We start from the raw sequence: 26,456 nt of genomic DNA on the forward strand, positions 1-26,456 counted from the left end.
TTTGATGGTCTACATAGCCTAATCGCTCATAAACTTTCCTCCAAATTACATTTTACAATCCCAGACAACAATAAATTAGAGATGGAGCGCATAGCTAATAATGCAAGATCAAGCAAGTCTTATATAACTTCCACTGACAATAGCTCCAACTTACTTAATGGCTGGTAACTAATTTTCAGCTGGCCATACCATGTGTGCCCGAGTTTCTTTAATTCTTCTGTATCATGAAGTGGAAAAATATGAACTAAGATACCATTGGTTAGAAGCCTTCGCACTGAAAAAAAAGACAAATGCTTCATCTAAATTATCTTATAAATAGCAAGCCAAATTGCTTTTAAATAAAATTGTGAATCCTTATCTATTAATGGAGAAGGCAATCCCAATATTGTTCCCACATATAAACAGGCATAGGCTAAATGAATTTCATGTAAGTGTGAGAATTGGTTACTCACAATATTTATCCCAAAACAGATCCATGAGCATATCCTAGGTTCTTATTAGATCCTTTTTTACAAGTCTGGCTCTAGAAACCTTACAAATTGACATGACATTTCTAAGTGTATACACTCCTGTGAGTGCTACGTCAGAAGAACTACCCTTTTTTTTGCTGTGAGTGCACTATGTTCATGCACATAGTGGGAACTGGTAGCATGTAAGCATTTATGTGCCAAATGAGAGCCAAGCTACAAGTGACGTCTTACACAGGTTGGACACTTGTCAGCTTCCCTCAAGTTTTGATGGGTAATGTAGGCATCCTGGTCTTGCAGCTGTAATGGAGAGCCAAGCTGTAAAACCAGGATGCCTACATTTCCCATCAAAACTTGAGGGAAGCTGACAAGTGTCCAACCTGTGTAAGACGTCACTTGTAGCTTGGCTCTGAGTCAATCCTGCATCCTCTCCTAGAAAATTTGCTATCTGAAAGATGTTTAGAGGGGTTTTGCAGGTTGTGTATGAGATTCATCTAGATGGTTCTAGCTGAGGAATGATATCTATAAAAAGTTTAAAGAAAACTGTACCAGACATCTAAATATCCCCTGAAGCTAACTGTAAACCACATGATCCTTCACATATTCCCCCTCCCCTAGAACTGTTCCTCCAACCCAATTGTTGCAATTAAAAACTGCCATACAAAGTTACTTACTAATTGATTTTCCTGGATAAAGCTTTGCCTGTGGATAACCAGGGATCATTTTTTCATCTTTGGCTCTCAGATTTTCCAGTTCATGTTTGATGATGTACTGACACTCTGCCATTGTAAGGAAATCATGATTGTCCTCTAAAAAAAAGAAGTAAATGGCACAGTTGAATGTTGCCTTGTCTTGAAAAACTCCTTTAGAAGTAATCATTTGGAATTTTGGAGGCACAACGAATCAACAGAGGATGAGAGTCCTCAACAAAGTGCCTAATTATTTTATTTACTTCATTTATACCCCACCTTTTTCCTCCATGGAGGACTAAAGCAGTTTACATCATTGTTCTTTCCTCTATTTTATCCTCCCAACAACCCTGTGAGGTAGGATAGATTGAGAATCTCTCTACACAAGATGCCTGTCTCCCCTTCTGGAGCCTTTGCCCTGCCAAGGCTCGGTTAATGCAGAGTTTTAAGCAGCAAGCACAGCAGGGCAAAGGTTCCAGAAGGGGAGACAGACCAGCACAACAGAGACAGTGAAAGGGTGTGAGAGAATCTGTCCCCTCCGGAGCAATCTCCGCAGGCTCTGTCTTTTAAAACTATGCTTCTTGCTAACATTGCCTCTCCTGACACATGAAGAACACATGTCAGAAGTCTTGTGTAGACACACTCTAAGAGTATAAAGACATTAAAAGAAGATCCTAAAGACCTAATTACCTGTTAAGAACCATTAAGTAAAAAGCACATCTCTACAGAACTTTGTATTTAATATTCAACATTTAATAATGAGCACTTTTGTTAGCCATTACAAAAAAGTAACAACTTCTAAAAAGTGCAGAGCAGCATGAAATTAATCTTGAATCAAATTTGAGTCACACACATTAACAGAAGTTGAAAGTTTAGTTTTCAAAAACAAAACGCAATTATGGAAGGTTATGCTTCAGGAATGGATTTCCCACCTAAATAGCAGAAAACATTTCATTATTTCACAAAGACTTTTGAAGAATCATTTACCTGCAAAATTTTTGAAGGTTTTTCTACTGCTATACGTAAATGTTCTCATTGTATTGTCATTACATTCTTTCACCAGTCCCACCGTTTCAGCTCCTAGAAGCAGCCTCAAGTGAGATGCTCCAACAAGATATATGTTCTGGTTTCCATCTATTTTTTTCCCATCTTCCACCAAAGGTTTAACCAGAAGTTGGGCTCCTTCAAAATGGAGTAACAAAAGAAACAAAACATGTATTTAAAATAAGTTTATTATATAACAAGCAGGGGACCTGCAAAGACTTGCAGAGGGCATCTCATTTTTCTGTTTCCCCCTACCCCACTAATTGTTCTTTCCCAGTCCCCAGCAGTTCTCACAGCCTCTACCCTTTTCCTGCCTCTTTCTCTTCTTCCCACCCCCAGCTAACCTACATTTATTTGCTTCTGCTGCTGTCTTCAACTTTCCCTCCCCTGGGAAAATTCTGGCCCAGTTGCACATTAGTGGTCACCACCAGGACAGGCCCAGTTATGTAGTGGGCACTGCTGTTAAGCCCAGTTGTTTTATCCAAGTTTACCCCTGCCTGTCATGTATGTCTGTACCCATTCATCCATGCCAATGTTAATTCTGATTTTGAAGCTTAGTCTAGTTAATATAAGTATAATCCTAATGTGACTTAATTTCCTTTTGCTAGTGCTGTAACTGTTTTTCAGGCTTTCACAGGTGGTTATCTGGTAGCCTTCAATGTTTATGATGACCTTGCATCTCCTCTCAGACTATGATATGTCTTTCATCCTAGCAACAAATAGTGATAGTACCAATATGTAAAATGTTCTCACCAAGGAAGAGCAGCAAAAGATTATTTGGAATTGGCAGGGGGAGGAAAAACGGAGTAGAAAAGAAATGTATTTTTCCCATGTTGTCATTCCTGTCAAGCATCTACTCAAGCTGCTTAGATGCTCGCCTTGCTCCTAAGTAGACCTATGGACCTGAATATGGAAACAATCTGATTTCTGAATAAAAGTCATTTAACCAAGGACCTGTGTCTTGCTATATCCTGTCATCCAGAGCCTGACATTGCCCCCCTCCCCTCAGTTTTGCTTTATAGAAACCAAGGGGTGGAAGGCTCAGCAATACTGTTGTGGTTGCCTAGCAACCTCCAAAATGGCTACTGAGAGCTCAGCAGGCATTATTTTCTTAAAACTACACAAGTTGTTTCTATTGTTTTGGGGAGTCATAATCCACCAATGTATTTTTTTATTTCAGATTTTTCCTCAAACTTGGGACTTCCTTCAAGTTTGTAGAGAAATCCCTCCTATCTGTCCTTATCTTCATTTTGCTATTCTGTTGATCTATGGTCCAGTGTGAAATTAGGTATATGATTAACTGGCCACACATATTACTCAGGATCAAAGCATTCACAAATGAAGGAGCTGAATACAAACAAGTTCACCCTGTAGATTCAGAAATGATTTTATGCACTATGGCATTAGAGAAGGAGCAACTATTATCATTACTGTATTGATTAGTAGTCCTATACAGTGCAGAAGTGTTGCACTATGAAATCAGGGAAAGATTGCATAGGACAACAGCAGCATGCATTTGCAACATCCAAAAACTATAAAACTCAGATTAGTTTCTTCTTCATTGGCTAAATCAGAAACACTTTCTTTCCTACTGTTCCTACCATCCTTGCATATCTATCACTGATTAGAAGTTGGTAGTTTTATTTTTCAAAATAATTTTTTTCAGTCACACATGTTGTTGTCATGTTTTCCTTTTGCTGCAAAAATGTTATTCTAATCTATTGCCTTCTAGTAAAGTATTTAAATGCAATGAAAACAATATTTATAAACAATGATTTTCTAAAACATGAGAGCACTCACCTCCATTTTTCTTCTTCTCCACAATCTTTTGCGTCAGCCATTCTTTGGTTTCATCTCTGGTGTTTTCCGCAAGCTCAATCACCACCAAAGGTTTGAAATTAGCTTCAAATGTGTCATATGCAGACCAGCTTATCTTCATCTTTTGGGCTACTGGCTTACCAAAAACTAAAAAAAGGAAAACAGTTTTGTGCATTGTAGACAAGAGCAATGTCAAAGGATGGACTCTGTTCATCACCACACCCAACTCCCAAACTACAAGGTAGCTGTTACAACACTTCTGTTTCTGGTAAAAGCAGCATTTTACTTTCAACATAGATAAGTATTTCCAGTACTTCCACATTGTTTTGGACTACATTGTTTTGTAAGTGTTAAAAAAATCCAATTGTTAAAATATTTACAACATTACAGTTGAACCTTTTTAAAGCTCTATTAACTTTTTAAAAAATCAAATGTGGCATACAGTTTAATCAAATCAAGCAGAAATGCTAATTGGCAACATTGATTCAGTTTAACCATGTTTGGTCTTAGTGGAATAGAAAGCACACATTGTAAGTGGTAACACACACTCTAGATATAAAAGAATAGTTTCATGAAGTTAGTTATATAATTGTCCCCTTTATCCTAAAAGCCAATTATTTAATATTTATCAATCAAGTCCTGGGCCAAGATAACTGCTGATGCAGCAGTTGATGATTTCCACACTCAGCATTTACATGCCAGCACAGCAAGTTTTAGATCTAAGCCATAAGTGAATCACTTGTCCTTTCTATCTCAGTCAATCACTATAATGGAGGCAGTTACTATATAGATCAAATTAGCATTCTGGTAATTAGTTAACATTTGTAAAGCACTTCATATAATAGATCAGGATCCAGAAAGACTGTGAACCTAAGATGCAATGTGCTGGCATTAGGAAGAGTCATTATGTGTGTGGAGAGGTGATGCTTTTGAAGCATCAGTTTTTAAAAAAGAATACGTTTATATTCTAGAAACTTGTAAGTACACAAAAAGAAATATTAAGTACATAAATAAGAATAGGGTTAAATAATTTATTCTAACTTTTACCCACTTCTAAGCAACTTTTGTTATATCACAAACTCTGTAAAGTGTTGTTCATGGATGGTGCAATATAATTTAGTAGTTCTGTAATTTTAGTGGCACCTCTCAAAAATCAAAAAGCAACACAGGATGAATAATATTATACGCTTTTTATCTATCGGAAAGGTAAAACCTATCCTGACAATCCTTTTTGTTCAAGTTCAAACTTTTCCCATGATGCAGCAGTATTGATCATACAAAATAATGTAGAAAAAAACCAGGACTCAAAACAATGATTCAAAGGAAGTTATTTAGGAAGCTAGTATTACAATTCCAGGCTTATAAAACTGCACAATACTCTTCATAATATCAGCAATATAGCGGATGTTTAATGAGTGATCTGCAACACTATGTACACTTACTTGGAAGTAAGTATCAGTAAGACATCTGAGAAACTATGCATAATTTTGGACAGCAGAGCTGAAATCCTGAACACATATTTAAGTTCCATGGAAAACAATGGGTCTTACTTCCAATGAACAATGACTAGGATTGGGTAAAGATTTTTCTTTACTCATAGTTGATGTATATTACAGTTTTAGGAGCTGTCATGCAAATATAACAACATTTCCATCAATCCTTGAATGGCAAGCCACAACCAATCAAATCTCATTTGATTTAAGAATGATCCTGCAAATAGCCCCAGTCACATAAAATGACAGTGTTTGAAGGATTAATATTCAAGACTAGGCCTTAAACAAATGATAGTAAGCCATGTCTAGATTCCTTAAATGCCTGTGCAGGACAAATGTAATCTCTTCACAAGAAACCTGCAAAAGGATTTCCTCTGATTAGAATCAAGCAAAGCACTAACTCTAGAGGTGGCTTCAGATTAAGGTTGCCAGGTCCAGGTTGGGAAATTCCTGGAGATTTGGGGGGGGGTGTCCTGGAGAGGGTGGGGTATGGGGAGGGGAGGGGCCTCAGAATGGTATAATGCCATAGAGTCCACCCTCTAAACCAGCCATTTTCTCCAGGGGAACTGATCTCTGTCACCTGGAGATCAGTTGTAATACTGGGAGACCTCCAGCCACTACCTGGGGGCTGACAACCCTACTTCAGATAATCGGTTGAGCTGATTAGCATGATACTTTTTAACATACCTGTTCTAACACACCAAGAGCACAATCCTAAGAAGAGTTACTTCAGTCTATACCCATTGAAATCAATGGGTTTAGACTGGAGTAACTCTACTTAGGATTGCACTACAAGTAGTATAGGACATTGCAGTTACCACTGGCTAGGAATGCCAGGCCACCAGCTGACATCCCTGGAGCTTTCTGAGCAGGGCCTACACCAGAAATGATAGCTGGAAAAGACTGGCATCATATCCACTCAAAAGCCCAGATGTGTTATAACTGCATTGAGCAATGCTCTGGCCATCTCCAAAAATGCTATGTTAAAGATCATGGAAGTACCATGGTAAATACCATGGAGTTTTCAGGATGGCCACAGCATCGCCCAATGTGCGTATGTCACATCTGGGTTTAGGGGGCAGATGTGATGTCACACATCACCAGATGTCATTTTTAACCCAGGCCTCTTCTCCAGCCAGTCAAAGGATCAATGGTGGGAGTGAGAGCCCAAACACTGTGAGGCCTCCTGCCAGAAGTGGCAAATTATCTCTCTACCACTTGTGCTTTCAAACCACAAAGGCATTCCAGAAAGCAGTGTCCTGTAGTCTCACTCCTTGACTGAATAACAAATATTTAATAATGAACACACAAAGATATATTGGGGTGGATCCTGTTCCTTATCCTACCATTCCACTAAGCAAAGTGTATTAATTTTTTATGCATTTGTTAAAATATTTATGCTCCACATTTCCTTTTGGATCAGGTTTGAAGACGTCCTCAACTGGAGGAAGAGCCACAAGTTGGAGGAAGGCTCCTTAGGCTGGAGAAAGGCTATCTGGAGGATGGCTGGATCTACAGACCTCATTATACCTCCAAGTCAGACTATGGTCCAATCTAGTATTATCTATTGCTCTAACTGGCAGCAGATTTCCAAAGCTACAGGCAGTGACTCTTTCCTAGTCCTGAAACCTGAGCCTCTTCTAACTGGAAACACTGAGGATTGGACCTGGAAACTTTTTCTTAACAATGAACTACCAACACACACCTGTCATTCAAGGGCGTGGTACATCTTCTCCTCCCCACTTTTAAAAGAATAAATATTGCTCTACGTGTATCTTTTATACATATCAAAATTCAAACCACAACTAGAAAAAGGTGCTTTTGATGATACATCACCAACATTTTAAAAGAACGCCTTTTTACAGTTGTTAAGGCTATGCTTACATGAATAAAAGAACCCCCAATTTTCACACAAACACCCACTATTACAAGTATTCACATAAAAATGGACTGAGAGCCACTTCATTTATTAATGAGTTTTATACACTGAGGACACTGTAACATTGCTGGGAGTGGAGGACAGAAACCCGTGAAACCCATTACAGTAGTGCCATACCTGAAAGCATTTGGTGCCCAGGTTGGTATCTGTGATATGACACCTTAAAGACATAAGGCACAAGGTTTGTAGACTACAGCCTACTTCAGATGCTATGAGTGGATCCTCCCTTTATGTAAAATTATTACACTGAAGATGTATTCATAGCTTCTGAAGTCCAGTCAACAAAAGCATATGCCAGAATAAGATGTTGCTAGTATTTTAAGATACCACACAACTCCTGCTTATTCTTGGTACCACAAACTAACACAACTACCCCTCTGGAAATACTTCACACTAAAGTTTCATACATGGGGGCATTTTGTATGTTGAAAAATAAACTCAAATTCGTGGAGGGCTATTTCACATATTGTATCAGCAAACCAAACAACAGAGAGCTACAGCCCTTTCCAGCTCCGTGACAAATTAAACTTTATGATAGATGCCACAGTTTTGCTCCATTCACACTTTGTATTTTCTTTTAAAGAAGTGCTAAAAAACGGGAAGGAAAAGCCGTACCCGTGAGGCAACACTAGAGTGCAATTTGCCAGACTGCTCAGATTCAAACTGATCTTTGGTTCTTTTGCTCCCATCCACGTTCCTACTCTGGAGCAAAATTTTAATTCCTGTCCAAAATGGACGAAACTCGTCCCCAGCGCAGTCCCTTTCTCGCTTTAATAGCGCCGAGGGAACTCAGCTAGGAACTGGCCGCTCCTTTGCTTCCCATATACAGCGTAAGAAGATGTGGGAAGCGCCTCCCCGCTAAGCCTCTTGAAAGGGGCAGGGAGAAGCCGGCAGGGCGAAAGCGGAGTGGGACGCTGCCAGCAGCCCCCAATCCACGACTGGGCAAGTAGCACAGAGGCAGATATAAGGGCGGGGAAAAAGGTGAAATTGGGACCCGAAAGGAAACCAAAATATATACAACATTCCACAGCAGGGGGCTGTGGGATGAACAGTTGTCGGAGGTGGCTATAGTTACCGGCCGCCGCCCCTCAAAACCGCCAGCTCTGAGATGCCATTCTGACTTGGGGCTTTCCCCTCTCTTTCAGGGCCGCAGCTGCTGAGTGGAGGGAGATGGGAAGGAAGACTCCTCCTCTCAGGGGAGCAGAGGGAAGGGGGCTGCCCTTTCCCCCCCCCTCGCCCCCTCCCCGCCGCCCTCAGTCACTCACCCTCCGCCTCTATTCTCCACGTCCCGGGGGAGAGGCAAGGAAGGGTGGGGGGGTTGGCGCCACGGTGACAGCCGCCAACGGGCGGAGCTACTCAGGCCACGAGACTGAGACTGCGCATGACAAGAGGCGGAGTCTCGCTTCTTAGGCTAAGAGATGGTTTCTGAGGGGGAGGCCTTGGGCGAGCTTCTTCTACTCTCCAAATTCGCTACCTGTTGGGGCGGCAGGCGTTGGCGCGGGACTCAAACATTCTAAAATTAAGGGCGAGGGAGAGGATAGCAATTCGGGTCCAGTAGTCTCTTTAAAGACCAACTAGATTTCCAGGGGATGAGCTTTTTTGAGAGCCAAAGCTCCCTTCAGATACATTTAGAAGTGGAAGTATATAGGATTTTAAGCAGCCTGAAGGTGGGAGGGGTATTTAAAGAAAAGGGTGTATAATAATATTGTAAGTAGCTTGATAGAGTTTGGGTGTGAACAGCAGAAAAGAAAAAAGAGAGTGCAATCCTAATAAAAATTTCCTCAATCTAAGCCCATTGTTTGTTTTATATATTTGTGTTATATATAGTGTTTCTCAGAGAGCGCAGCCCTGATCGAACCCACAGCCCATGGCTCCCAGGGTTAGCCTGCAAGTCTCAGAGCCTGAAGATGCAGCATGATGGTAGAGCCCTCTGTGCCTCTGATGTCACTTGCAGCAGCTTGGGGGCAGACAGAGAATATCTCACTAATCAGCATGGCTCAGTGGAAAGGCAGGATGGCATGACTGGTGCTTGTGGCATGAACCCCAAGAAGGCAGGGGAGGTGGGCTAAAGCCCCAGCTCCCCCCTCCACAAATAGCAAAAGGGAGAGTGGGCTGGCCTTGCTGAGGAGACACCCCTGAGATACACTGGTTTGGCTGGCACATTGCTCCACCACCACCACCACATCCTCACTTCCTTGCATCAATCTTATTCCCTGCCCCCATGCACCACCCAGCTGCCTGGCTTATCCAATGCCAGCAGTGCTGTGGGAGCGTGAGACTTCCTTCTGCCCCCCCAGCAGACACACAGAGACAACACTCTGCTCCCAGCAATGTGTCTGAGGGGGAAGATGGGGTGTGTAGGGGAAGCTAAGTAGGGCCACGGTAGAGTTGCCAGCCTCCAGGTGGTAGCTGGAGATCTCCCGGAATTACAACTTATCTCCAGGCCACAGAGATTAGTTCCCCTGGAAAAAATGGCTGCTTTGGAGAGTGAACTCTACAGCATTATACTCTGCTAAGTTCCCTCCCCTCCCCAAACCCTGCCCTCTCCAGGCTCCATCCCCCAAATCTCCAGGAATTTCACAAGCTGGAGCTGGCAACCCTAGGCCACAGCCTCCGAGGTGTCACTGGACTGCTGCTCTTTTTCACAGTATAACATCTTCAGACCCTCTCCATTCTTACCAGGCTGGAGCCAGGGACAATCCCAGGCGAGAGGAATACAATCTTTTAAGACAGCAGTCCAGAGCATACTTCATTATGGGAATAGTATCTATTTAATATAATAGGATTTAGGTCTGCCTAGTCTACACATGCAGTAAAGTAAGAGGGTGAATAGGATCATTAAGTGGTAGAATGGGCTGTTCAGATTCAGACAGTAGGGAAAGTTACATTTTAATGTTTACCCATGTAAAAGCTCTGTGCAGATAAAATATTAAACTTGGAGGAAGGTTCTGGCCTGTTTGCATACTGTGTTAGTTTTCCATTTACAAAGAAGTAATAATGCATGGAATTTTCAGTTTGAAAAATTTAAACCCTCACCTGCTTTCTGAAGTGGTAGTTTTTTCTACCACCTGAGCACTCTGCCGCCTCATTGAGAGGAATGAACTGGGAAACCTGGGAAAGATCTGAAAAGCTCAGAGCTTGCCAAAGGGCCTTTGGCACTTATCCTGTTGTCTTGGTTAGCCTTATGAGCTTTTGGGGGGGGGGGATAGGATTGGTCATTGGTGCTTTGGGTTAGCAGCTCTGGAAGAGAAAGGATCCTGTTCCCCTGTCCAGGGTCAATGGCATCGCCCCTAATCTTACCTTGGGCCAGCAGTGCAAGTTCTGCTGACAGCTGATGTAACTATAACAAATCCTAGTAGAAGCCCTGCCCAAAAGGAAAGGCCAGGCAGGCTCCAGCATAGGAAGACTTGGTTGCAATGTTCCATGTGCACTTTCACAAATACATCAGATGCAGAAGTCTGTAGAGATAATATTAGGTATTTATATACAAGTTGAACTAGGATAGATAAGACAAATCAACATAGTAAGTACTGAAGAATATATAAATGCAAAAAGAACAAAAAAGCCCCACACAACTTAATAATAGCTGAGCTATACATAGGATTGTTGTGGCCTATAAATAAAACCTCCATTTGCTAAGACATCATACTGTAAATGTTACACATATGCCATAAGTAAACCAAATGGGGGCATTTATTTTTGAAATTTACCATGTGTTTTTCATGGCAGATATAATTAATGACCACTTAGAAACATGAGTATAAAATTATGTTGCTAGCAATGGGAACAGAGAAATCTCTATTGTTTGAGCAAGACAATAATGCCAGCGGTTTTTTCTCCCTCAGCAGAAGGATGATGTCTTTCTATTTTTGTTCAGTAGATGTCACTGTACTATAGAAGAGCTTTCTCCTGTTAAATGCTTGCTAATTAGAGCAGATGGGGGGGGGTTGTATGTAATAATTGAAACAAACTGTAGAATCAACACAGTAACAGTGCTGTACCACAAAATAACAAATTACCTAATCATTTACCATTTTGTTTCATTTTTTAAAAAATCATGGGGATCTCTGAATAAAAGATAATTGAAAGAAGATGCCAGCTATAGTGGAAATACACACATTTTGAGAATGGCGAATTTTATTGATAGGGAATTATTTTGGTATGAACAGGGTTTGGCAGCAGCTGAGTGCTGAATATGACATGAAAGAAAGGAGGCAGTGGGATTGTATTTTCCAGATGCTGTAAGTGTGCTTGAAGAGTGACCAACAGCATTCACTGTGAGCACAGGAAAATGATGGGTTGGCTCTAACCATCTTTTCTGTGGATGAAAAAAGGAGGGAACCCCCTTTTGATTAGGGAGGAGCATGATTCAGTGAAAAAGCCAGCAAACTGCCAGCAGCCCAATTGGGATGTATGCTGGTCCACCTCCTTCTCCTTGGTTACTACCACTCAGGTACTGGCTATCTAGCCTATGAAAATTTGATGTCAGAATGACTCTAATAATCAGTAATGTATATCCAAATTTCTTACCATTATTAATGGGATACTTAGAAGTTCTCAGTTCTGAAAATTCTGATACTGCGGGCCTATTTAGGCACCCAGAGAGTTATCTGATAATCGGAAAAATGTATAACATTTTTAATTTATTTAACTCATTTAAAATATTTATATAGCTTCCTTTCTCCCAGGCATCTTGGGTCCCAAGGCAGGTAACAACAAAGTAAAAACAGTATACACAATTTATTAAAATTAAACATTAAAAGCAACACATTAAAAACAAAAACTAAGATGACTTATATTCCCAAAGCAGGATATTCCTCTTTTGTACAAGCTCAGGCTGCCCCAGAAACATGCCAGAAAGCAAGGAGAGTAGGAGACTTACAGTGAAATCCTAAGCAGTTACTCCTGTCTAAGCCCAAGAGCAACTTTGCTTAGGATTTCACTGTTAGCAAGATTGAATAAGGTTACATCTACTATTACTATTGCGTGTGTGAATAGCATGCGTAGGTTTATCCTATATTATTCTTTATTTAGAGTTTGGTGTAGTGGTTAAGAGCAGCAGGACTCTAACTTGGAGAACCGGATTTGATTCCCCATTCCTCCACTTGAAGCCAGCTGTGTGACATTGGGTCAGTCACAGCTCTTCCAGAGCTCTCTCAGCCCCACCCACATCACAGGGTGATTGTAGTGGGGATAATAATCACACACTATGTAAACCGCTCTGAGTGGGCATTAAGTTGTCCTGAAGGGTGGTATATAAATTGAATGTTACTATGTATATTTAACAACCATTTTTTAAAAATTTCAACTGCATGTCCTGTGAAAATAAAACCTGCACTCCATCATCATATTTCATTTCATGAGTGTAGTATCTTGGAGTGAGTGACCGTTTCATAGCAATCAAAATACAATGGCTGAACTGTGATATTTTATGACTACATTATAAACATGTCTACTACATATTCTTTCTCTATGGAATGCTATGCAAAAAGAAAAGCGATTCCATCTGAAACGTATTTAATTGCCCTCTTGATGACAAGAAGCTTGCTGGTCATCAGCCTTGTACTTCAAGGCAATAGATTTTGACAGCTGTATCAGGCTTGGAGGTCAGAAAGTTACAGATTCATTACATAATACTATTGGAGAGGCACATCATTCGTACCAGAAAAAATCAAAATCTGAGATTCCTATTTTTGAACAATAGTTACAAAGCTTGAGAACAGAATGAATAACTCCAGTCATATTTAGCCATCACCTAATATTTGTTTGTATGTATTTTTGTTTATAGTCCACGTTTCTCTCTAAGACTCAAGGTGGATTGCACAGTTAAAAAAGGATACAATGAGAGCAGTATAATGCATACAGCCAACAATATAACAAAACTGGATTACAAAATTAGAGAAAAGTACACCAGAAGTGGTATAATACAAAAAATAAAGTGTAATATATATGATAGTACAACAAAGGTAGATTACAAAGCCAGAGAAACAGTGCAACAGTATAGTATATACAATAAACAAAGAAAACTACCAACATTTTGACAGGACCAGTCTTTTAGACTTCCCACTCATAGCTTCTACTAGTTGTTTTCAACATCCTGTGCTGTATCATTGTGAAACAGAAGTCATTGCACCATTCACAATGTTCTTTTGTTTAACATTGGCCTCGAAAGGAGACCCATTTTGCAATAATTTAACAAAAGCCGTTGTGTCCTTGAAGTCACACTCTTTCCTTCCATGAGCATTCTTGGGGTGTTCACTCATTCCGTAGTATGTCTCCATTATATTGTCCATTGAAATATTAATTTCAGGACCGGCTGAATATGACAACTTCCCCAACAATCCCGGCATTTCTGACTTCCCAGACTTCCTGCTGTTGTCAATCCACCCGGCATTTTCATACTTCTTTGTTGGTTCTGATTTGATGAAATGTTAATCCAGCCCAATGCCTATCAGACCAGCATGACATATAAACCATTTCCAAATTATTTGTAAATACCAAGATGTGCTCCAGAAAGCTTCCTCATGCTCTGAATGAAGAAGGAACGAGGCTTCATCTGCATGAATCAATCTGCAGGCCGTAATCACAGGAAGCAAAAGACAGAAACAGCGTGTGTACAATGCCACCCACACAGAGCTTCTAGAGTCCCATTGTTCAACTTTAACTAAGCATAAGATACCTACCGCTGCATTCATTTATTCTCAGTTTCTCTACATTTGCTTTTCCATCATGAAAAATTTTATAATTTCATTAACATTGAGAGACGTTTACAACGCAATCCTGTGCAAAAGTACTGCAGTCTAAGCCCCCTGCATTAACATTATATAGGACTGCACCAGGGCTTTTTTTCTGGGAAAAGAGGTGGTGGAACTCAGTGGGTTGCCCTCGGAGAAAATGGTCACATGGCTGGTGGCCCCGCCCCCTGATCTCCAGACAGAGGGGAGTTTAGATTGCCCTCCGTGCCGCTTGGCGGCACAGAGGTCAATCTAAACTCCCCTCTGTCTGGAGATCAGGGGGCGGGGCCACCAGCCATGTGACCATTTTCAAGAGGTTCCGGAACTCCATTCCCCCGCGTTCCCCCTGAAAAAAAGCCCTGGACTGCACTAATGGCAACTACATACACACTTGCATTCTTTGATATTATCTTATTCAAGACAAAACTTCCAATTTATTTATCTCGTCTAAGGTAGTATTTTCCCCTCCCCGACTGTTACCACATTACAACCTTCTGAAATTAAGACAAGATGTCAGACTTTCCTAGAGACTGCCTTACCGCCTACTGTGTTGGGCATACCTATCTAATCCAAAAGCAAGTGGATCCAGAGTAAGCACTGATGCAAATCTTTTCCCCTTTAGCTATGAAAAGCTCCCTTGGGTAGGACAAAACTAGCCTTTCCAGGACGATCAGAAAAGACTGACGGAAGGCAAATGGCAGTAGCTTTGAAACTGCATACCTTCCTATCCAGGTGGCCTGCTAAGGCATTAGGACTGTGTTCTTCCAGGAAAGTCTGTAGTGATTCAGTAAGCAAATGATTGGGAGATAACATGTCAATGGGTGTCTTGGCTATGGATGCCTGCTCTGGCAGATGAGCTGTAAGCTCTTCCTGGTAGCTCACTTGTGTACATGTGTGGAAGAAGGTATGAGAGGGAGGCTGTGATGTCATCTCAGCACTCTTGCCATTGCCACATCTTGATCGATCATATGGCTAGTATTGAGAGGTCAAGAATCACTGATTGGTGCCCTTGATGATCATCTAACTTGCAGTCATCATCAAATATTTGTTAGGGCTTTCGAATGCATGGATCATAGGGTGAGGCTATCAGAACTCTCTCATCACCGTGATTGATGGGCGGCAAGAGTGGCCAGGGTCATTGTGGGAATGGCCATCACTGTTGCTCCATTTGTTGTTACTTCTGTTGTAGTTTGAAGATTGTAAGCCCTGGTGTTGTGGTATGATGTAGCTAAGAAGCCTAGCCAGAGTAGGTGTGACTATTACATTAACAACTGAAGCCAGAGCCACTTAAAGTGTAAGCCCCATCTACAAAATAGCCTTTATTGCACTTTTGGATACTTTTGCACATTCCGGTGTATGCTGGAATGCACATGCAGTAAAGATCTGTGGGAGGCTGACCTCTGGGCTTTCTTCCTAGGGTTTACACCCACCTCTTTGTATTCTTATCTGATATATTCAGTGCAGTTGAACAACTTATTCCCTTGTTGAGTGGGTGAAATCTATTTGGCAGATTAGCCATAAATTAGGAAACATAATCATAATGAAACTTGGCAACCAGAATACAAAAATACACACTATCTTTGGTAATTAAAACCCATCCACTATTGATGCAAGTCCAGATGCATCCTCATTCTACATAGCTGTCCAAGCTATTTGTTTTCTTTTCTTCATAGGACTCGTTAGACCTGCCACATTTCCCTCATGCAGTATCTGAAACAATATCGCAGCAATTACTGCACCATGTAGGGTCATCTTGATGAGGAACAGGAAAGTATGAAGCAGTCAGAAGATTCAAACTGTTATTTAAAAAATGAATGGCATTATAAATATTCACGTGAAGATTTGTCAGTGGGAGAGGAACAGCATATTTAAAGGACTAGCCAACATTTTTGACTCTGACAGGCAACTATTTGCCAAATTGTAAGATACCACAGCATTAATAATATTGGGAGAGGCTGTGGCTTAGTGGTAGAACATATGCTTTACGTGCAAAAGGTCCCAAGTTCTATCCCTGGCATCTCCAGTTAAAAGGATCACATAATAGGCAATGTGAAACACTGTGACTGGAGACTCTGAAGAGCTGCTGCCAACCAAAGTGGACAATATCGTCCTTGATAGACCAAGGATTGAGTCAGTAACAAGCAGCTTCATGCATTCATGTATAGCCACAGGTTAGATGGACTGGCCCGACTGCTCTGGGAAAAATTTTAACTTTTTAATTTCTGATCAGATGCAGAAGTGTGGTAAAGTTTGCCTTACCATTTGCCAGCATAATACAGACCACTGGTTTATCAGGGGGAGGTATAAGCACATCATGGTTGCTATGAGCCTGCTGATGCGGGGAGGGCGGAATATAAATCAAATTAAATAAATAAATATGTATGGATTAATATAATTTTATGTCCTGTTTTAATTTGGCAGTGAAACACCAAGGGAGGTGCCACTGACACTACCTGAATTGTGGGAAGAAGAGTGAAATCAACATACAGATCCCACCTTTTGTCATCTCAGTTATGAGGAGTGGGTGGGTTGGACGTTGGATGTATGTTCGGTCTTAACACCTCTGTCATCCTAACTTGTGCACTCAGCATGCTTGTTTTGACACCTCTGTAATTTGGGGGTTGAGCGCAGAACGTATTTCTTTTTTGTTTTGACACTGATTGGTCAAGTCTTCTTAGAGAGAATATTGAATGTCTACCCCAAGTTCTGCTTGGCCCAAGAATGGAAATCCACAACTAGAGGGAAAGCTGTAAAGAAGACCCCAGGGTTCAAGTCTTTGTCTCATCTTTGCCAAAAGGAAACACCCTGATCCTGGGGTAGGGAAGTAAATGTCTTGATTCCCTCTCAAGGGGGAGAGATGTTTATATATTGTGAGTATATCTAGGTATCAACTGTCTGTTCTTTTAGTTTTCCAGTATTTAGTGTTATCCCATTTGCTTATAGTCTTTCCCTTGTTTTTCATATAAAATCTTATACCTGGTCTGAGAGAGAATTTATAAAATCTTATACCTCATATAAAATCTTGTAAAATCTTATACTCACCTCAGACTTGACCCCGGTACCACCCTCCCAGTCAGGGAGAAGCCCCGGGAAGCCTCCATGTAGCATCCCCTCAGCCCACCTCAACCCCCTGCGGACCCACTCACCAGGCTCCAAGATGCTGAGGAGCCCATCCCAGAGGCTGGAGGGCTGGGAAGGACATGAGGGAGCCAGCTGCAAACTGGGGGCTTTGGCGGCGTGGCAGCAACCGCTGCTGCCACCATGGCAACCACAGGCAAGCCAAACAGATCAGCTATGGAGAACGCGCAAGGTATCATTGCTTCAGTTGGCGGGGAACAGCCAGAGGTCCCTCCAGTGTCACCACCACTGTTCATCAAACCCCGCGAAGGTGGGACACAAGAGAGAGCAGCCTGGGAACTGATGGAGATGTCCTGCACCAGCAGAAGGGTGCTGAGACCCCTCTGAGCGGAGGGTGGGATCCAAGGGGCAGGGTTGGAACAAGGTCCATTTGGCTCCAAGGTTCAGAGGGAGGGTCACCCAGGATGGAGCAACAAGCCAGCAGCCTGTTGTTTCAACCCTCACCAGGTAGGCACATTAAAGGTGGTGAGGAAAGATGAGGCACCGAGGGAGGTACATGGATGGGTGCTATAAAGGGAGGACTCCCAGTGAGGCCAGGGAGGAGAGTGCTGGCGTAACTGAGTAAGCAACATGTCACTGTGCAGGAGGTAGTAGGAAGAACCAGGTGGCGCAACCCCCTCCTCTCCCCAAATCGGAGGCATAGTGAGGACTCCTAGCACACCTGGCAGACGACAAAGGGCTTCACGGTGTGGTGGGCAGTGCAGCAGCTTACAGTAATAATAGTTAATAAATATTGTCATATAAACAGGATGAGATGCTATTATTTGTTACCTCCCTGGAGGGAGGGGTTGTACTGTAATTCACTGGGTACTGTGCGCATATGTTTATTGTGTGGTGCCAAAAAAGGGCTTTGCATAGTTTCCATTCATTTCAATGGAGCTTGCACAGAATAATTTCCTGCCAGTAAGTCAATAACTAATAGCAGCTTATCCCATTTTATTGAGCTTTGCGTCCATTTCTTATCAGATATTAAATTGTTGTCAAGATTTTCATGGTATAAGCTTTTGAGAGTCACAGCTGCCTTCTTCAGAGGGACCTTTGACTCTTGAAAACTTATACCCTGAAAATCTTGTTGGTCTCTAAAGTGCCACTGAACTCAAATTCTGCAATTCTTCTGCAAACTAACATGGCTACCTACCTGAACCTAGCACTACAAGGGTATAAATGGAACTGAGGGGGGAAAGTCCCCATCTGTGTAAATACAGTGACACTTCTAACACTTGCTATGGCAAATTATGTTCCCTCTGTATCTCACACGGTAGCAAAACTGCTAATAGCAAAATATGCTGCAAAAGACCCTGCACAGGCTCAATGAGAAAATATTTTTATGAACAAAGGGAAGTGGAAGCTGCTACTTTCACAATCTGCTGACTTGTCCCCCCACCCAATCTTTTGGTGCCATGATCAAACTGTGAAAACAACAGCAATACTGAACCTTTTCCAATTATTTGAGAATGATTTTTTAAAAAAACATTTGGATTTGTTAGATCTGTCTTAAAGAGTACAGTGATTTTGGTTCCTACTTATTTTCATGCATGGCATGTATTCCAGGGTCCACCATTTAGAATATATCTTGGTACTATTAGGCTAAAAGGAACCCAATTCATAATACTTGGTAATCAACTTTAACTCTGAAAATACCAGGTTGGCTATTGGGACTAAAACAGCTAGCTGTTTACTAAAAGGCAGCATGGAATACACTCGTCCAAGAGAATTGAAATCAGTGTTTAAGATTCAATCACTGGTTAAGATCTGCTTAAGATTGCGCTATTGGTCATATAGTTGACTATCACTCTAGTGTTCAAATCTTAAGGTTCCCAAACCTTAACCTAGCTGAATATTGGCTAGCTGCTTGTCAAGCACCCTTCTCCCATCTCACGCCTCTCTTGCACATGTTGAAAACTGTTGCTCAACCATGTATTTCGTTCAGAAGTAGGCAATAGTTCCATGAAAAAACAAGAATGTATTGCTAAAGATTATATTTATATTCAGCACAGTTTTAAAAATCTTTAATTACCATCTCTGTTGATAAGATCACTTTTGTTATTGTTTTGTACAATAGCTTCTTAGGAAGACGTCCTTTTGAAGCAGTTTCTGAGTCTGCACAGAGATTGTAAAGGTAGATCCATGGGCTCACTATCTTGCAGCTTAAGGATCTGTCACAAAATTGTCACCAACTAACTCTGCAGAAAGGAAAGTTTTGTTTTATTCCCATTCAAGTGGGGTCAGTTAATCTACAATTTTATCCAGTTTCAACTTTAGCTATGATTTGAGCATGTCTGTGAGCTTAGCCCCCCAACCCCACCAAAGTCTCCAGATGGAGGAGTGGTGTCCATTAGAGGGGGGGGGGGAGGAGGAAAAAAAAACAGCTGAGCCTTAGGGGAAGTTTAGCCTTGGAGGCTGTAGGCAGTTAGTTCCTCCCAGAAATTGGTTCAGGAATAAAAATTGCCTGCTCAAAACAAGTGAAGAATCAGATAGGCACGACCAGAGAAAACCATGTAAAAGACAGGAACTCTATATATGCTTACCAACTGCTTCTTACTTCAAGGAATGATTCCCTGTATTTCTGAAATCTTCAAAGTGAAAAGTAACTTTAATATATTACAAGGATGGCATATTATAATAAAGTACTGGTAATGTTCTGGCTCAGTCAGATGGCACTTTCTTAGGGCCTCACAAAGTGTTCCTTATTTTGGACCCCTGTAGGTAGCAACCCAACTGGCCCAAGGCAGACACGGCTGCCGTGGTGGTTTGCTGCGATGCCAGCTACTGTTTGCCACTGAGTCTGCTGAGAAGGAAGGGGATTTGGCAAGGCCTGCCTCCATTCCATGTTCAGTGGCACTTCACAAATAATAATCACGCATCAATCCCTTCTAACTCTAGCTTGCCCCACAGTTCTTGATGGAGAGCAACTTTACAAGCATTATGTGTCAGAGAAACTGCTAGTGTAAACAGGCAAAAACTCTGAAATCATTATACCTGCATTGAAAAGGATGCATTGCAAATTCGTTATTCAAGTGCACTGACACCACCCCCACAGCCCCCTTGGTATTTGAAATAAGAAACCACTATATGGTACCCATCAAAACACATGGTTTGTTGCAGAATAACAAGAGCAAAAAGACCAGCCTCAAGAAGAGCACAATCAAAACTGGCAGGGAGAGGAGAAACGAGATGAAGGCTGCTTCTTCAGGGACATTAAGCTGCATTTCTCACACTGCAGGGATTTGGGGAGGGGGGCTTCCACACAATATTGTTGTTGAGCAATTATCCACATTCCGTGTTTTCCCCAGACCCACTGTGCTTGTTTCCCTCCCCCACCCCTCCGCCCCCAAGCTTGCTTTCCGGAAAGATCATACCCAAAGTACGTTGGTCACCATGTGGATGGGAAGGTACAGATTTCTCTGGCGGACATTTTGTTAGTTTTTTCTCTTTAAATCGGTAGTTGCTATATCTACTGAGGTGGCTCCAATCACCCTCCAAGTAGCCTTTCTCCAGCTTAAGGAGACACTTTCTAACTACTGTAGCCAACCTCTAGGTGGGGTCTGAAGGTTTCCCAGAATTAAAACATCTCCAAGCTACAGAGATCAGTCCGCTTGGAGAAAATGGCTACTTTGGAGGATGGAGTCTACAGCATTATACCCTGCTAAGGTCTCTCCTCTCTCCCAAACCCCACTATTCCCAACCTCCACTCCCAAATCTCTAGGAATTTTCCAACCCAGAGCTGGCAACCCTACTTTCAAGCCTATTTTTAATTTAATCCTATTTGGAGGAAGTCTCCTTAGTTTGAAGGAATGAAGAAGGGAGCTTTGACTCTCAAAAGCTTATACCCAAAAAAACTTCTTGGTCTCTAAGATGCCACTGGACTCAAATCCCATAGTTTGAAGGAAATATTGAAAGTTGAGCCAAAAGGGAAGGTGGGGTATAAACAAACAATCTAACAAACACACTTTGGTCAGTGGAGTAGTAGGGTAAGGGTGCCCATTTTTTTAAAGGCAGCAAAAAAAAACTGGCAGGGAAGAGACTGGTTAGCATGAGGGGATAGGAAACCTGCAGAATACCTGCCCCACCATGGAGATGCTCCATTGCCACTGTGTCTGCCTCTGCATTTGCTGTAGCAATGCATGCACAAGATGAGTCCCCATGTCGAAGCAGCAAAACAAATAATGTGGAAGGTGAGCCTATGTATTTTCACATCTTTCTATTTCCATTCTGAATTAGGATTAAGATGTTAAACCAAAGTTTTCACTCACACAAACAAGTTCATGGAGGGAGCTGGAAGGAAGACAGATATATCATTATTTATGTTTAGGAAAGAGGGAGTTCCTGGCTGGAAGGGCACATGGACAGAGCTAGAAGCAAACAAGAGACCTTTGGGCAGCTGAAGATGGTAGAGTTGGAGGAGCAAAGGTCATCAGCAGGTGATATATCAAGAAATAAAGGGAGGAAAGTAGGGTGAGGCCGCAGCAAGGAATTTCAGGGCAATCCTATGCAGAGTTACGCCAGTCTAAGCCCATTGATTCCAATGGGCTAATACTGGCGTAACTCTGCATAGGATTGCACTGTTAGTTTACTCCAGGCAGGGAACAGGAAGGGTGAAGAAGGGGCATCGCATCATCTGAATAAGTGAGAAAGGGGAACAGTGAAAAGACTTGAAATAGCAGTGAAAAGACTTGAGGGGTGATAAGGGGAGGCTAGAGAGAAGAATGTTACAATCCACAAAGTCTGGAAAATAACCAGAGTTTTAGCTGAGGTAATGGAGAAGAAGGGAAAGTTTGCACAATATTGCACACAGAAAACTTTTAAATAATTTGTTTCTTCAGTTTCACCAATCTACAAGCCTCCACCTTTTTTTTTTGGTTTTACACTTAAACTTGTCCTATTGCTCCTAATGAATATCACTTTCATATATAGTATCTTCATGTCACTCTCCCTCTTTGCCTATTTACAGAAGAGGGAAAGTGGTATAAAGATACTGGAGTGTTACAAAGCGAGGAGTGTTTTGCTCTTGTACGGCAGCAGCAGAAACAAATTCCAATGCCTTGGGAGGCTAGCAAAGCCAGCGGTATCTACTGTGGTACTTGGCTGTGGGCAAACAGGTGAACTGCCCTGGCTCCCACACTAGAGAAGCCCGACTGCCCATGGCCCTGCCCCAAGACTAGGATTGCCCACCTTCAGGTGGGGCCTGGAGATTTCCTAGAATTATAGCTGATCTCCAGGTGACAGAGTTTAGTTCCCCTGGAGAAAATTACTGCTTTGGAAGGTGGGATGGATGGCATTATACCCCCCCCCGGGGTCCCTTCCCCCACAAACCTGCCCTTCCCAGGCTCTACCTTCCAAATATCTAGGAATTTCCCATCCTGGAGCTGGGCAACCTTACCCATGACATAGGCTGGTAACTGGCTTGACGGCAGCCGCATATACCTACTCCATTTGGGGCATGGGCAATCAGCTTCCTGGAGGCAGCACAACAAGGGCCACCCCTTTCTTGAACCCCAGTGGCAAGAGATAGGCATAGCAGGGGGCTCAGCGGTAGGCGGCAGTAATTCCTGGGCGCTATCCTGGATCTTTGTCCAGGACTTCATAATTACTAAGATCTAGGGTTGACAGGCTGTGCCTGGCAACTGGTGATAGCTTTGGAGATGAGAACATGAGGGGTATTGTGTCACATGTGGCATGACATCACATCTGGGGAAAACTGGAAGTGGTAAATGTCACTCTAGGAATCACCAGAAACTCTATGGTAAAACCATGAACTTGATGGTGATTCCTAGAGTGATGTGATGTCACTTCCACATTTTCCCTGGTAGTAACATCACACCATGCACAGCGCTGGTGGGTTGTTGTTGTTTTTGCTTCCCCTGCCACTCAGAGTGGCGGCAGACAATGAAGGTTGTAGGTGGAAGTTGTCCTGCCACAGCAGGAGACGTGGCAAGCCTACTAAGACCACCCCTGGTACTTGGGGAAACCTCTGTTCCAATGGATTAAGGAATGGCTGGTTATTCATTTGCAGCAGGGCTTCTGTGTGCTCTCCCCCCACTCACCACACCATGCAGCTCAGAGTGGTGGAAGAAAACTGTGCCCCTTCACAGCCCCAAACAGGCTCAAGAATTCTTGTACACACTCAATTATGCCTCTTCTTTCTTTCTTTCTTTCTTTCTTTCTTTCTTTCTTTCTTTCTTTCTTTCTTTCTTTCTTATGTTTGCATCCTACATCCTGGCAAACCCCTTAAAGGGGATTACCACAAAAATCCTTCCACAAAATGGAAATAAAACATCTCTTACCACATAGATCTCGAAAAACGTAGTACAGGCTTGAAAGCAGGATTTTTGGAGCCAAACAAATGACTTTTCCAGCGTTTATTAATAGAATGCCATCAAAGCATCTGAATAGGAGGACAGCAAATGTCCAGGACATTTTCACCATTCAGCCCCAGGCAAAGCCTGGATGTAGATGACACAAGAGGGTGGGGTTGCTGCAGAGGCCTGTAAAACTAGGTCTTTGGCTTACCTCTGATATTTTGCTCTAACAATTTCACCTTTGTACGGTTCATATAGCAAATGTGACTATGATCTCTCATGCACACGCTGGCTGCTTCATTATGGCTCAATCAATCACAAAATAGGCAAACAATTACTGATTTACATATAGCAAATTACAAATATTAAACTACAAGCTCAGAAAGCAACCAACATGCCAATTAAAGTACATACATTTAATACTAACTTCAAATTAGAATTTGCATAATGGTTATCTGTGAGATATGTCACATTTGTCATGAAGGAGAGACATTTAATTTGGCTTCACTAGAACTGGATTAGAGTAAATATAATTAATTGTCTGACTCATGTGATTTTTTAAACAAAATTTAAGTCGCAAAGATGTCTACACCTTAACCAGGTTGTAGGGAGACTTTTAATACCTAGGACAGCTCTCACATGAAACTGCTTTATGCAATGGACTATCTACATCGATAATGTCTACTCTGACAGACAGCAGCTCTCTAGGGTCTCCCTCCATGGACATTTCTTTTTAATTCCTTTCAGTTTCTCTGTCAACACCAAACTTTTTACTATTGGCCAACCTCCCTGAATTCCATTCCTTGCTGCCCTCTGGTTGTGATCTCACACAGTTTTATATTGGAGAGGTGAAACTGACAGAGCCTTTGGGGAGGCGAAGATGAAATTAACAAACCCTCTGAGGAGTGATCTCCACCTGCTGTCTTTTTAAACTACACTTCCTGGCTAACATTGCGTCTCCCAACATGTATTCTTCATATATCAGTCAGTCACAAAGCATTAAAATTCAATAAAATTCAAAACAGCAACAATTAATTGCACATTTATTCAAAATCCTGTTTTATCCTTTTTAGTTTAATTAATTCAAATATAATTGATAAATTTGATCTAGCAATAACCACTTTTCAAAATCTGATAGTCATTTAGCAAGGATCTTAGAAACCACATTTAGTAACTTCTTCACTGTTCAGTAAATTCTTAATGAGATGGATAGACCTGATGAACTGATGAGTTTTCCTAATGTCTGGTTAAAAGTCACTTAGTAGGAGTTTTAAATCACTACTTTTAGTAATCTGGAGTTGATTTCTTTGGAGAAAAGTTGGATGACCAAATATGATGTTGAAAATACTACAAGAAGTTTCTTAACTACTGTCCACAGAGCAGAATAACAATCAGAAATTTCCTTCTGTAACCCAAAGTCTTGGTATGATTTCTTAAACTTTGGCTTTGGCTCAATGTCATCCTGTAGTTCAATTAGTTCTTCCCCCTAGCTTCTTCAGTATCTGAAAATAGACCTCCAGTGCCTCCTACCACCCCCTTGCCTCTTAGCATCTCCTAGGTAATCTCACTGCTCCTCAGGGCTCGGTCTCACCCACTTTGGGAACCACTATAAAAGTAACTATACCTGTGGTTAGAGTCTCCATCCTGAGCTTTTCACCACTTGGTACTGTGTTAATAGGCTCCTATGTGAACTGGGAAACATCTCATTAGTTATCTGCAATGCAAGTTGAGTAGGCGTTTACACCCACAAGGCTATTTAAATAGTACAAATCAGAGAGATCTTTAGATCTTCAATATCCACCTCAATATCTTCATCATAATACCAAGAGACATTTGAACTTCATCAGTTCCGGTTGGAAAATCATTTGGAAATAACAGGACTGTTTTTATCAGATGCTCACTGATGTGTGCTTTGTAATACTGGAATCTGGATTATGTAATAATGAGCAGGACACTGCAAGGATTTGCAGGGAGCATCTCTTCTTCCTCTTTCCCCCGTCTCCCATGATTTCATCTTTCCTTTCCGAGATAGCCCCTATAGCCTCTCCCCTTTTCCTGCCTCCTTCCCACTTAGCAGCCAAACTACATTTATCTGCCCTTCTGTCTTCAGCTTTCCATCCTTCCCTCCCCCTGGCAGCCTCTTCATGGGAAAAGTCTGGCCAAGTTGTGTAGTAGTGCTGGCACCAGACCCTGTTCTGCAATCACCGCTGGGCTGGCCCAGTTGTGTGGAGAGTGAGTCTCCGGTAGTCACCATTGGGCCTGTCCCTGGCAAGTACTCTTCTATCAGAGGACATGTCAAAGTAAGGGATTGGGACCTTCCCAAGGGTTCTTTTGTCCAGGTCCACCACCCCAGGCCCCATGGTTTTGCATTGCAGAAGCCAAGATGTGTAAGGCTCAGTGATAGGGGTGCCATTCCCTGCCCGGGGTGGGGGATCCCCTGCTCCCACCCTTCCCCCCTGTGCCCACTTATTGGCCAGTGGGGGGTGCGCTTCCCAGGCGCCCCCCAGGGCAGCATGGCATGCCCTCGGGCAGCGCACTGTGCTCCTGTGCCCACAGCAGCCCGATTCAGGTTGAAACGCGCCCCGTAGCGAGCCTGTTTTGGGCGGAATCATGGCTTGCAGCGGGGCGTTCGAGCACAGGAAGAGACATCATTGCACAAGCTGAGAGCACCCACGTGCACAGCGAGGTAGGTGCCGGGCTCCCAATCTCCCAACGGGGGAGTCAAGGGACCTCGCAACCCTACTCAGTGATATTATTTTGGCTGCCTAGCAAAGTCCAAAATACCACTTGAGAGCTCAGTGGGAATTCTTTTCCTAAAGCTATAGGCATTGTTTT

At 42.2% G+C, this 26,456-nt stretch overlaps 1 protein-coding gene across 2 annotated transcripts in view; it reads right to left on the reverse strand.

Moving 5' to 3' along the window:
* ANO10 (anoctamin 10) overlaps nt 1–8,793 on the reverse strand; it is a 99,891-nt gene extending 91,098 nt beyond the window's left edge. The window contains exons 1-5 of one of the 2 annotated variants that reach the window (XM_054990742.1): nt 8,716–8,793; nt 4,001–4,165; nt 2,144–2,338; nt 1,142–1,276; nt 155–274 (exon numbers count right to left, since the gene is read on the reverse strand). In XM_054990742.1, the coding sequence (XP_054846717.1) occupies nt 155–274; nt 1,142–1,276; nt 2,144–2,338; nt 4,001–4,139 (589 nt within the window). In that variant the 5' untranslated portion in view covers nt 4,140–4,165; nt 8,716–8,793. Of the gene's footprint in view, nt 1–154; nt 275–1,141; nt 1,277–2,143; nt 2,339–4,000; nt 4,166–8,525; nt 8,629–8,715 lie in introns of those variants that run through there. The other variant, XM_054990741.1, reaches the window with a different exon arrangement.
* Nucleotides 8,794–26,456: the final 17,663 nt, after the last annotated feature.

The sequence above is a fragment of the Eublepharis macularius genome, chromosome 11 (genome assembly GCF_028583425.1).
Source record: "Eublepharis macularius isolate TG4126 chromosome 11, MPM_Emac_v1.0, whole genome shotgun sequence".
NCBI classification, from domain to species: domain Eukaryota; kingdom Metazoa; phylum Chordata; class Lepidosauria; order Squamata; family Eublepharidae; genus Eublepharis; species Eublepharis macularius.